We start from the raw sequence: 13,691 nt of genomic DNA on the forward strand, positions 1-13,691 counted from the left end.
TATCTTCATGTTCCTGAGACTATATATACTTGATTATGAAAATTCACGTATAGCGATGCAACTAACAGCGAACAGTGAATGTTAGATGGGAAGGCAAAATAGTAATGGTTTTTCTATCTAAAATCCATTTATATCCGTGGATAAATTTTAAGCACTGAAATCTCTTGTATTTGTGGATAAGACTATTATTTCAGTCCCAAGATCCCTTGTTAAATTTTGAGATGCGGGAGAAGCTGTTTGGAGTAGATGTACATCTACCAACGAGTGTGATGTGATCTTTGGGTAATTCTCACTTTGAATGAACTTGGCAGTGGCGTACTCCCTCCATAAAAAAAAAAAACTCAACTTCTGAAATTTGAATTTTATCGTAAAAAAAATTCAACTTCTACCATCCTACGTAATCTCGACACATAAAACGAGAAGTTTTCTCTCTTAAATATCCTTTACCTATCTATCAACATTATTATTTTTTTCAATAATAGGGGGTATTTTGATTATTTTTATTTTTCTCTAATATCTCCTTGTTGTTAGGATTGTGTTTTTTTTAGGATTGTTAGGATTGTGTTTTTTTTTTGTTAGGATTGTTAGGTAGCACGTTACATGTACATGCAATCTGATCCTGATGGTGATGCGAGCATGGTTGACTGCTAGGGCCCGGACGGCAAACCTGCACTGCGCAGGGAATTCATTTGCCAGGCCTGAGACGGGAAAGTTACTTCCCAGACAGGCACTTTCACCGCGTGACGAGACAAAGGTAAATGCGGTGTCTGCGCGCGGAGAGTAACTGCAGCCCACTCCTTCGATTCAGTGACGTAGAAGCGAAGTAGGCGTCGCGCCCGGCACGAACGGAACTGTAATGCAAGGATTGCCATATGATGCTCTGCAACACAAGCACAAACTGTATATATATACTGAAACTTTCTTTCGAAAATACAAAGAAAGCTGAAACTACTATACGTGCTCGCGCCCTTATTGGCAAGCAGGAAGCTGCTAGCCGTGATGGAACGCCTGCCGAGATGATGCCCCCCTTCACCGTCAGAATCATATCGCGAGCTAGTAGCCATTCACATGCGACCAGCTGGTGGATAACCAGTCATGTGTGCCTGATTAGTGACTACACACGCAGGGTGAATAATGCTACAGGCTCGATCATGGCTTCCCCTAGCGCCATAAATTTCGCACTCAAGGATACACTGAAGTCTGAACTGAGTAGATTGTGAAGGGAAGCTATAGATTTTATGATCACTTGAAGCATTCATACTCGTACCCTGTTGGCTAAAAACCATGGCATCCGAAAGCTGGGTAGAGTGGCTTGATTTGCAAGGAACCGGATGATGGCCTGGCCTCGCAGGCAATAAGCTGCTAGATAGCACCTGTCTCGCCATAAGTGAAAGGAACCGAGGTCGATCAGTTGATAAAATCCTGAACGGGAGGTGTGGAGGAAGAGAGCCATATCGTCCGGACATGTGTGACCATATCAGCCATTGCTCCTGACTGCCATCATCCATGTGCCACTGCTTCATCATGGCACGGTGTGAATGATCATTGCCCGCGCGCGCGAGCCCCCGCCGAATGTCTCGGACAGGAGGCGCCGCCCCGCGCCGCGCGCGGTGGTGGGTGCCCGTATGTTGACCGCGCGTTCCCGGGCCGGGCTCTCACGGATTGCCCTGTACTGTACAGAGCTATCTGCAGGCTGCAGCTGAGTCACCCTCCTGACTCTGATGTGTAAAGGCGCGGCGGGCGGAAGTTTCACTGGCATGAATCGCATGATGCTGTTGCAAGCCTGCCTGCCATGCAGCAGCGCCAGGGCCTGAGGCCGGGGGGGAGGAGTCATCATGGGCTCATGGTCACTCGCCGGATAAATGCGCCGCGGCAGTGGAAAAGGCTTGCTGACGTGAGCGTGTCGCGGCAGTGGTGGTGGGTATGCGGCGCGGCGTCGGGTGCCGGCCGGCGGATCAATGGCGTTGGCGTGCCGCGTGCGCTCCCGGCATGCTGTTCGTGCGTGTCGTGGGCTGCATATACTAGGCCCGAGCTACGGCCTTATCGTGGAACATATTTGTCCTCCCTCGAAGGAGAGGAATAAGATCACTTTGACTCCCTCAATTGACCACCGAATCTAAATCGTATCCCTCAACTGCAATACCAGAACTCTTGACCTCCCGAACTTGCAAAACCGATGCAATTTGACTCCCTTGGTGGTTTTGGATGGCGGTTTCGCTGACGTGGCGCACACGTGGCAGTGTTGACCTAGTCTTTGTTCCACGTGGCATTGACGTGGCGCTTATGTGGCATTAAAATAAAAAAATATATGCGGGACCCATTTATCATTCACAAAAAAAATTGTGGGACCCACTGACATGTGGGTCCCACATGTCATCTTCTTTCACACTACCCTTCTTCCTCCTCTCTCCCTTATTTCTCTCTCTCTCCCCTTGACATGAGCCGGCGGCAGGGGCTCGGTGGCGGCATCGGCGAGCGGGTGCCGGAGTGGTGGCTGCGGTGGGCGGTGGACCTCGAGCGACAAGCGCGGGAGTAGCTACTCCTTGAAATGGGCGGTGGACCTCGGGCGACGTGCGACGAAATGCGTCGGGGGGAGATGGGAGCACGCTCCCAGCCGCCGCTCCTCGTCCCCACTCTGTGTCGTGGGCAGTGAGGTGGGCGGCGGCCGCGGCGTCGACGGCAAGGTGGGCGGTGGCCGCGGTGGAAAGGGAGCAATAGCTCGCGCGCCCCAACGCGTGGCGGCGGACTGGCCTCGAGCGCTCCGGCGTCGACCTGGCCATGATGCGGAGCAGCGACTGGAGCTCCTCCTCCTCTTCCGACACGGGCCCCCTCCCCGACCACGTCCGCCGCGAGACCGCCCCTTTTTCCTCTTGGACTTGCTGCCGGCTGCGCCCGCGGCGGCCTCGCAGAGACTCGGGAAGTTGGCGGCAGGAGCAGGGGGCTCGATGGCCGCCGGGGCGGCAGCGTTCTCGCCGGGGCGCCACCATCCCCATCTCCTGTGGCGCTAGCACCGCTCCAGTCCCGGACCCGCCGAAGCCAAATCCTTGCTACTGCGGCGGCGGTGGCGGAGGCAACGCGAAGACCGTCGGCTGCTGCTGCATGGCAAAGCGCGGCCCTAGCCCCGCCGCCATCATCCCCCGCGGCGAGCGCACCACCGATGCCACGAACGCCTCGGCCTCCACGAATGCCACGCCGCCTCCGGCCTCCACGACGATGGACAACAACCCCTCCTCCTCCTCTTCCTCCTCCGGCGAGTAGACCAGCGCACTGGCGAAGCGGTAGAACGCCGAGAGCAACGCCTCGAGGGAGTCCCTGAGTGCGCGGACGACGTCTCCGAACGGTGGTGGTGGCGGACGAGCAGCAGCGCGACCCAGTACGCGTCGAATGGGGAGAGCGGCACGCGGCAGCAGCCGCTGCCATCTCCATGCGTCGGGAGCGCGACGGAGGTGACGCTCCTCGTGCACACCGACGGCGGCGGCTGCGGCATCTCGGCGACGGCGAACTCCTCCGCCGTGTTTCGAATCTCGCCAAAGCTTGTGGGGGTGGTTTGACCCCCACTATACGCCGTCGCCGCTCTGTCCGCCGTCGCTGCTCCGTCCATCACCCGCCGTCGCCGCTGCCGTTCCGGACACCGCTCTCGCATGAAGAGAAAGAGGGACAGATAGAGAAGGGAGGAGAGGGAGGAGGAAGAAGGGATAAGGGAGGATGACATGTGGGACCAATGGGTCCCACAAAATTTTTTTTGTGAATGACAAATGGGCCCGCATATATTTTTTTATTTTAATTCCACATCAGCGCCACGTCAATGCCACGTGGTACAAAGACTAGGTCAACACTACCACGTGTGCGCCACGTCAGCGAAACCACCCTCCAAAACCACCGAGGGAGTCAAATTGCACCGGTTTTGTAAGTTCGGGGGTCAAGATTTCTGGTATTGCGGTTGAGGGATACGATTTAGATTCGGGGTCAGTTGAGGGAGTCAAAGTGATCTTATTCCCGAAGGAGAACGCAATAGCCCATATCGAAAGAACAACCGGAGCCGCACGGCCCGCGCAGATGGTTGCGGCGCTAGCCTTTGTCACGTTCAGCGAAAACCCATGGGCCTCTGCCGGGGTGCCGTGGGCCAGATATAGTCAGATAGTACATCCCAAAAGTGGAAAAACCAAGCACGAGCCACCCTGACCCACCCCAATAGATCTGTACTGTACTTGTGCCGGCCTCCAGACCGGAACAGGGAGATTGCGTCAGGGTATAGTATATGGCGCGGGTATTCAGATACGATTGGTCACGACATGGCTTAGCGCGCTGCCAGGCTAGAGGTGCTGATCAACCTAAGGTCACTACTCACTCCGTCAAAAAAAAACTCAACCTACAACCAGATATTTATAGTACTATATTGATTTTCTATAGGACGGAGGGAGTAGATCTCTACGGCAAGTGCATATACCGCAAACACTTTGACTGTGTGAATACATAAGAGCGTCTGTATGAAGATTTTGTCCTTGGAAACAAATGCACCAAATGGGTCAATTTACAAAGCCTGAATAAGTTGCTTACGTCTGAGCTCTGAGGTCTAAGGAAGCAAAGAACCGCATGCAGCAACAAGGAAAACAGGCACGAACAAGGTCGCAGATGTGAGCCAGATTTTCCCCACCCCAAAGGAGCTCTCGCGAGAAGTAAGAAACTACAGAATTTTCACCTTAGTGAGCCTCCCACAGTACAGAAGCAGAACTGCGTGCAGCAGAAGGCCGGCGCGCACCGCGGGCCGCGGGCGCCCCGCCCCCTTCATCACACCATGATGCTCATGGTGTGCACCGTCGAGACGCGGCTCCATGTCTCCGGTGACAGCAGCGGCCCCGGCCGCGCGAGGCACTCCTCCAACTGCTGCAGCCTGGCGACCAGTGTGACCAGCCGCCGGCACTGAAATTTTTACATGTTGGTCCTTTTTGAAAACTTATTTTACAAATAGACCCCTGAAAAAACTTAAACCGGAAATGGTCCTTTTTGGGACGCCAGAGTGGCTGGCGCCGTACCCCAACATGGCGGCGCCAGCCACACTGGCGCCGTGCCCGTGCCACCGCGGCAGTAGGGCTGTCGTGGAAGTGCTAACTAGGCCGAAGGGGGCGCCGCCCCTCATACCATGGCGCCAGCATGGCTGGCGCGCCCCTCCTCTGCGGGCCCCACCAACTTTCTCCCCCCCTCAAAATTTTCGCTTCTGCCTCCGGGCAACGGCTGGCGCCCCCCCCCCCCCCGACCGCGGCGCCAGGGTGGCTGGCGCCCCCCTCCTCCCCCCATCGAAGCCCTTCTGCCTCCAGGCCTCGGCGGGCGCCGCCCTCATGGACCACGGCGCCAGGGTAGCTGGCGCCGCCCTCCCCCCAGCCCGAAACCCTTCTGCCTCGCGGCACTGGCTGGCGCCGCCCTCCCCAACCGCGGCACCAGGGTGGTTGGCGCCGCCCTCTGCCTCCCTGCAAATTGAAGATCCATATTGCACAAATGTACCAATTCACAGTTCGCAATTCAAATCACAATTCACAGATTCGTACGGACTAAAACAAGTTCCAATTGCACAAATCACAATGCCAAAAGTCCATCACATAGTCCTCACATAGTCCATCACATATTCCACACATCAAACAATGCCAAAAGTCTATCACATATTCCATACATCAAACAATGCCAAAAGTCCATCCTATATTCCACACATGAAACAATGTCAAAAGTCCATCACATAGTCCTCACATAGTCCATCACATTTTATATCACATAGTGCACCACATATGTCATACTACCAACAAATAGATTAACTTCATACAAATCACTTCTTCCGTTGGCGTCGAATAGCTTGCGAGCCCGGAGTGTACCTACATTTGAAAATCCAATGTTTAAAACATTTTAAAAACAAAATGAGGGAAATCAAATAACATTTGAGAATGGTAAGCTCATTTTACCTCTTTTTCGCTGCCCGAGTGGATCGCAAGTTGTATTGCGTGGGTTGCGTCCCCTGAGGCGCGTCGGGAAGCTGCGACATGTCTATCTCCTCAGCGTCTGGTGCGACGTAGTCCTCATCCTCCTCCTCGTCGTCGTCATCGTCGTCGCTAGGTGGAGCCGGCGCCTTCCCCTTTCCCCTCCCTTGCGGAATGCGTGACGACGACGAGCCACCAACTTCTTCACGCTCTTCTATCCTGATGGAGTGTCGAGCGGTACTTGGACGCGCGGATTGAGGTAGTGGTGGTGGTAGTCTCCACGGTTGGTACACGTCGTCCAATCCAACCGACCTGCAACCTAATCTTGCTGCAAGTTTCCGGCACCTTTGATGAACTTTCTGCATTTCAAAAAAAAAAAAGAAGTTTGTTAGGCATAACTCAAGTAATGCAAAGTGCTAAATAAATTTTACCTCTAAAACATTGCGGAGTGTGTTCTCCGTGTCCTCACCACCCCTCGGAGCTTGGAGGGCATGCCCCATTTCATTCACACTCCTGAGGAGCTCTCTCGACTGAAAGCGTGAGAAGATATATGTTAGGGTCTAGGGTGCAAATGGAAATAACTTTGACAAATGCAAGAAAACTTACGACTCTGTCTCTAAGTGGGGCGTGCTCCATTTGATATCCAACTCTAGTCCGGACATCATAGGGATTCCGCCCCTCATCGGAGTCGCGGTCATCCTCTATGTCGGCTTCCGTCCAAGTAGGGCGGAGGAACAGTCCATATGTCCTATGCAGCCAACGAAGGTACTCTGAGAAAAGATGATTTTGGTGTATAGTCCAAGTACTGTACGAACTAACTTTGATGCAAACACCTCTAGAGATCTAAACTGAGACTCTTTTACCAAATCAAAGTAAACTTCCCATTCCAACTGACCTATCACATTTAATATATACTTATGCCCTTGACCAACATCGTATCTCCCATAAAAACGAATCTCCACATTATCCTCGGCCATCCAAGAACTTCTTTCACTTGTGACCTTAGTTCATCTAGAGTTGGGTGGGTGGGAAACAAAATGGTCTTCAATGACATATCCTCAAACTCAACATGTGCACCAACATAAGGTTCCACCACTCTACCACCGTAGTAAACACGAACAAGTCTATCCATCTACACCAAAAAATCAAATGTAACTTTGCAACAAAAATTAAATCTTCATTCCTAAACGTAGTCCAAACCGACATATTATAACCAATGCATAACTTAAATTGTCCCAAAGCCACTACTCCAAAAAAATTTAATCCACCTACAACTATCAACAAGTTTACTAGTGCATTACACATCGAAATATTACAAATACTCCGTCATACAACCCAACCTAGTTCTAGTTAACTATAATCAATTTATATAATGCAACCAAAATTTTCTCACCTTCATATAATTAATGGTTAAAAGTTTAACCTATAGACTATAGCATCAAGTCCATCAAATTAAAATTACTTTCATGCCTCAACCATAATTTTTCATCCATCCAACCAAACCATCCAAAAATTAACATTACCACATATATGGTTAAAAAAATTGTGACACCAATGAGTACATTGCAAACATGTAGCACTACAACAAGCCAATCCTAAGAACAAATGCTAAAAATCACAAATTTGGGTAAAAAAGGGGTTCTAGGGTTACCCACCGATCTACAAATTCAACCAATAAAAACGAAAAAAAAGAGGGGTGAATGAAGGAGTCTACCTTTCTCTTCGATTTCCACAAAAAATCCCGCGAAAAACGAGTTCAAATGGAGTGGATTTGAGGTGGGGAGGTGAGGGGGAGAGAGAGGGGGAGAGCTGCTGCTCAGCTCGGGCTGGTGCTTGGGCGAAAATGGGAGTGGGGAGGAGATAGGTGGTGAGGCCCACGGGGTTTAAGGGGTCGGCCCATAGAGGAGGGGCGGCGCCAGTGTGGCTGGCGCCCCCATTCTGCCCAGTCAGCACCTCCACGACAGCCCTAGTGCCACGGTGGTACGGGCACGGCGCCAGTGTGGCTGGCGCCGCCATGTTGGGGTACGGCGCCAGCCACTCTGGCGCCCCAAAAAGGACCATTTCCGGTTTAAGTTTTTCCAGGGGCCTATCTGTAAAATAAGTTATTAAAAAGGACCAAAATGTAAAAATTTCAGCCGCCGACACGGCACCAAGACGAGCGTCATTGGGATGATCCAGATCCCCAGCTCGAGTACCAGCATGGTGGTGCCTATCTGCTTCACGAATCCCCTTTTCTTCCGACGGATTAAGGTTCCTTCTCAAGCTCCTCCGTCCTCTGCCCCTCCTCCACACGGCGCCCTTTCTTTTAATTAGTTCAAGTGTTGCTGCTTGCGTTGCAACGAGTTGTAGAGTTGCTTGCGTATATATCAATTTTTTCTGAAGAAAAACATCCCAGTTATTAATTTACTCGTTATTATTGGATACTAGTTGAGTTTATTGGATACTCGTTATTAATTTACTCGTTATTATTTACATCCCAGTTTTTCCTGAAGAAAAACGAGTTGTAGAGTTGCTTGCGTATTTTTCTCGTTATTATTGGATACTAGTTGAGTTTATGATTTTTTTTTTGCATTTACTAATTTTCCATGGCAATTCCTGTCCAACGTTAACTTGGATGGGAGCTCTCCTTGTCGACAATTTGGACAATCCTTATCAGGAGTAGGTTTTTTTAAAATATAAAAAAGAACAAAAGTTGATTTTAGTGAACAGCATTACGTATATTCCTATAAATACAATTGCAGCTTGTATACAATTATACAATTGTGTTGATCAATCATGAACATCTTGATCTGGACATTCTACAATTGAATATGGTACTCCTTCCATCCAAAAATATCCCAAAATATAAGAGATCATATGATTGTTTTAAGTATTAAATGAGCCTCATTAGATTAGATTCACTTTGAAATATGTTGTTATTGTTTTCAAACTTACAATAGTTGACTTAGGATAAATCTAGAATCTCTTATATTTTTTGACAAAGAGAGTGTAAATCTAGTATCTCTTGTATTCAGCACGGTGGGAGCAATTTCTAGATAAAGATAACGACTTCTTTTTCCTTAAGCTTCTTCTAACCATAATAAATAGGTGATCATAATTTTTGTATTAGGAAGAAAATTGACAGTTTTGGCTTGCTTTCGAATCTCCAGCGCGCACAAGTACCCCTTCGAGAATTCAGGGGCCATAGTACAGGCAGGTACCGCTAAATAGATTTAAGTCAATTTTCCAAAAGGAAAAGGAGAAAATTTAGTAGGTCAGTACTGGACAGCGGTCGATATAGCGGATAACTGGATAAGTGTCATTCCACCAGCAGGCCGCTAGTTTTTCTCAAGCGGAAAACAAGGGCAAAACATCCCAACGAGGACATGAGAGCACGACCTTCACCAAGATACCCAACTGGCTTTCTTAATCGGCGACAATACGGAAGCTTTGCAATTATCCCCTTATAATAGGCTTTAAAAATGCAAGAAATATATGATGATTATTGCTAATAAGATACACAGATTACGTAATCTATCCAACTAGCCATAGAATATTGTAAGCGTGTGATTTCACAATTCTCTCCCTTCTTCAGTCACTAATATTTGATATTCTGAGTACGAAGACAACTTATATGATGAAAAGAGAATACATGCTGTCCAAATTTCTTCATCTTTTACATGGTTAACATTTACAGGTCAGGTGGATTCCGATGAAGGCAAATGAAATAGTAGCTGATAAGCTAGTGCAACAAGATATGATCTGAGGGCTAAAAAAATAAAAATATACTTGTCATAACAACACTCATGTTTGTTACCACCGAGATGCCCTAACATATTTGCTTTGCAAAACCTCTCTCTCTCTGGAAGAGGCAATCATAACTAATGTACTTCGTTTCTAACTGTTTGAACTAAATAAAAGTCATGAGTTCTAAAAAACGAGAGAAACAGACCAAAGCAAAAGCAAAAAAGGAGGTGGCAAGCTATTGAGAATCTTGAAAGCCACATGCCTGCAAAACGGATAGATGGGCTTCCCAACTTTGAAGATGCTCGAGTGAACCTAGCTTTTTTAGAGGAGTGAACCTAGCTAGGTATTACTGAACAGATAATTGCAAAAAAAGTTGATCACATGTAGTTCTATTACTATCTTTTAGACAACACTCAGACGAGGTTATTAAGAATGAATTGAGTGCATCCAATCTGCGTACAAGGCCGTCTGAACTTCCAGGAGGAGTGCAATCCAATAATAAGCCAGTACAATCCCCAAATAACATTGCTGCATTGACAGGGGACTGAATGATGAAAATTCTAGATCATGAGAAACATGACCTGCTGGTGAATGGAAAAGGGGTATCCCCAGTTCGAAAAATGCCATATTGGTGACGCACCATATGCTGTTACGATCTGCCCATGTTAAGGTGATACAGTGATGACCTCCACATCCTGCATGCTAGAATTCCTGACAGAATACTGGAATGTCCATCCGTGGCATGCCCCAGCATGCACTCCTTTCTTGTTAATTGCAAATACAGCACCAACAAAGTCCGGGTACTTGCGGGCAATTCTTAATATAGCATCCATGGCAGCATCCCGAGGCTCCATCCCTCGTCGCATGCTCTCTACTACCTGATAACTATACCAAATATAAGAAGATTACATGGAGCATGAGGCCATCAGTAAACTCAGCCTATCAACAAAAATACTAACGCCAGACTACATGATGCAAGGGCTAATCTTTAGAATGGATGGGGAATATTGTTATAGTTGAATGTCAATGATATCATCATCCCCTAGGATGCAAATATCAATATAATAATATAGAGAACAAAAGATGGTTGGGTATCTCTCTTACATTTAAAAAGAAAAAAAACTTGCTAGGAAGAAACTTATATAGGTGCTTATAAACTTGTAAGGAAAAAAAGTCTATTTTACTCCCTCAAACTATTTCATTGGATCATTCCAACCTAGGTAAGCAATGATAAAAAAATCTAAAAAAAAATATTGAGATGTAAGTTGTGATGCATCTCCCATCATCCTACAGTACTAAATTCCAGTGCGAAATACAACTTTTACAGGGAGAAACAAAAAAGAGAAATACCCTTGGGGAGTTAAGTGCTCCCGGGAAATACTGGAGGAGTAAAATGGACTTTTATCCTTCTAAGAAAAAAGTCAAAAATACTAATTTATTTTTCCATTACCACGGAAGGAAGCGCATCATAATATCACCATCACCAGTTGCTCCACATGCACCAACTTCATCATCAGCATATGCAGAAGATCCTGGTATTGGTCCATCACCTACCCTGGAACCAAATGATCAGACAATGCTCAGTGATACCTACCAAGAGATTAAACAGCAATTCCATAATGATTAAAAACCATGTCTAGCTATCAAATCCATTTTGAGAGTCAAGATGTCACGAAAAAAAAAAGTAGACCTGTTAATCACATATATAAACCCCATCATTAACAAGGCAATGAAATTTCTGACCATACATTAGCATTTTATTAGTTTTTTATGCAGACATGCAGAAGATTAACAACAACATTCACCAGTGACTTTACATATACAAATACAGCATAAAAATACTAAGAAAAATATATTTCACGGTCGGAATTGTAAGTCTTGTCATTAACCATGGAAAATTGAATTAGATGATGAAAATAGATTATGCCAGAGTACACAAATTAAAGTGACATGAAACCACTCAAACGTGAGAAAAATATAACCTTAAATAAAAATAAAAGGCTCCATGATAAATGGTAACATGAAAACACCAAAAGCGCAAAAATGCTCACCTTCCTGGAATTTTGAATGTAGCACCATTGGTCGATGTGCCAGCCGCTATGCGACCCATCTTGACAAAGTCACTGTTGTTAGTTTCCGATGAAAAGAAAGTCAATTTATTTTGGATGGGCTATATGCCTATATACCTTGTCAATCACAGCCATAGAGATTGTATCATGGTTGTGGCGATTAACGATTTTTAGACGGGAGTTCATTGGCTCCAGTAAATTATTAGGTTCAAATAATCCTTGACAAATGTCCCCCTGAGTCCGCTCTAGCACACGTTTGGCAGAGGCCTTAGACTCCCCTGATGGTACATCAATAGCATTGTACGGGCCACAGCTACCAGCAGGAACAACATTTTTCCAGAAGTTAGGTTGACAATGGTTCTGTCTCCAAATTGTCCATTTTCCGATAGACTCCGGTGAGCTCAGATCAGCTGGCCCCGCAAGTCCCATTGAAATCGCAAAGGATGTTGCCTTCTCTCCAACAAGAAGAGTATGTTCAGTATGGTCCATAACCAACTTTGCCGCTCTGATTCCATCCTTTACATATCTCATGGCAGCGACAGCTCCGATTTCCATTGTGGTCTGCCAATTTTCTTAAGCAAAACGAATGCAACACATTATACACCAAGAATGCTGCAACAGAAACTGCAGAATGCTCAGTGGGCTGTGGCATGAGTATGTAAAAAAGCTGTTACCCCATCCATGATGAGAGCATCTAATGTAGTTTCACCATTCTCATCTGGGCTTCCACCTGGGCCAACTGCATGAAATGTAAACCATTTAAAACCAGTACTATAGTTGCTTCATGAAGCTAACTGAAAGTAGTCAAGTTTTTGAACTGAATAAGGTCCAAGGGATTCAACCAAAATAGGTTTTGCAAGATCTATATTATTGGGTTTAAAGCACTGCACAGTAAGACAAACTAGAAATTATTATTAGAAACAGAGGAGGCAAACCCAATTCGATATTCTTATTCAAAAGTGAAACAAGAAATACAATGTATTTTCTGTGTATTATATTTCAGTGCAAATAATTATGTGCAACATAATAGGAACTGCTGATAATGTCATCTTCACGAGTTCATGATGAAAGACAGGAAAAAGATTGTAAAAGGTGCTTTTGTAGTTCGGTAAGCGCGATGCAAATATGTTATATCGTGTTTCAATCAAAACTACACATATTCTGCCTGCTGCCTGAAAATAGTTGTTCATCAGAATTGTTTTTTTTTATTACTCTCGTCAAACATCACTTATCTAATGGAAGCCAGGGGTGAAATTCCTCCAAGTGGAAACGAAACTCTTCTTGAAGTTTGTTATCGCAGTTTTTGACCCAACCAACCAGATTAGTGTATCAGCACTGAGCACATTGCATCACCACTGTTCCCAATTAAACTCAGTGAACTACTACAATCAATCCCACACCCCAGGTTGAATACAACTGACCTGTGCCATCACAGCGGAGCACCTCGCAGGCGGAGCAGCCGGCGACGACGGCATCCACGGCCGAACAACCTGCGCCGCCACTGGCTGACACCACCTCCCAGGCCGTCCTGACCGCCTCCCGGAAAGGCCAGGTGCTCACCACCACCGGAAAAATCCCTCCCCCTTCCTCCGCGCCTCCGCCGTCATCAGCCACCGCCTAGTCAAATCCCCCCCTCCCCCCAAACCCCCCATTAAATCCATCACATCCCCAATCCAAACATCACGGAACCAACCTAAATCGAATCAACACTCACCAAGCACCAGCTGAACCGTAGCAGTAGGAACCCTAGGAGAAGAAGCCGCGCGTAGCTCCTACGTGACCTTCCCATGGAAAGCTGCGATTTCGCGGCGGGGTTTAGTTGTTCTACGGTGGCGTGAGTCCCTTCGAGCTCACCCACATGTCAGTGGCCTGGCTTGGTCCTCCTCTTCCACATGGGTCCCACATGTCGGTGAGGTTTCGTGGTTGTTTAGGT

The 13,691-nt window shown here is 47.2% G+C and overlaps 1 protein-coding gene across 2 annotated transcripts; it reads right to left on the reverse strand.

Annotated features, from left to right (window-relative positions):
• Nucleotides 1-10,060: 10,060 nt before the first annotated feature.
• LOC127769302 (probable isoaspartyl peptidase/L-asparaginase 3) lies at nt 10,061-13,689 on the reverse strand. 2 transcript variants are annotated; one of them, XM_052294842.1, is made up of 7 exons: nt 13,473-13,689; nt 13,180-13,375; nt 12,433-12,497; nt 11,876-12,319; nt 11,741-11,799; nt 11,140-11,244; nt 10,061-10,574 (listed from the first exon to the last, which is right to left on the reverse strand). In XM_052294842.1, the coding sequence occupies exons 1-7, from the start codon at nt 13,545-13,547 to the stop codon at nt 10,355-10,357; spliced, it is 1,164 nt and encodes a 387-aa protein (XP_052150802.1). In that variant the 5' UTR covers nt 13,548-13,689; the 3' UTR covers nt 10,061-10,354. The 2 variants fall into 2 exon arrangements, with proteins under 2 accessions (XP_052150802.1, XP_052150803.1); XM_052294843.1 differs by having other exon boundaries at nt 10,430-10,567.
• Nucleotides 13,690-13,691: the final 2 nt, after the last annotated feature.

This window comes from Oryza glaberrima, chromosome 4 (genome assembly GCF_000147395.1).
Source record: "Oryza glaberrima chromosome 4, OglaRS2, whole genome shotgun sequence".
Lineage (NCBI taxonomy): Eukaryota > Viridiplantae > Streptophyta > Magnoliopsida > Poales > Poaceae > Oryza > Oryza glaberrima.

Coding starts and splice junctions, on each gene's coding strand:
- LOC127769302 (XM_052294842.1), bottom strand. CDS start 13,547: ATGGGAAGGTCACGTAGGAGCTACGCGCGGCTTCTTCTCCTAGGGTTC. Junction 12,320..12,432: donor ATGCTCTCATCATGGATGGG/GTAACAGCTTTT, acceptor GAAAATTGGCAG/ACCACAATGGAAATCGGAGC. Junction 11,245..11,740: donor ACATTCAAAATTCCAGGAAG/GTGAGCATTTTT, acceptor ATTTGGTTCCAG/GGTAGGTGATGGACCAATAC.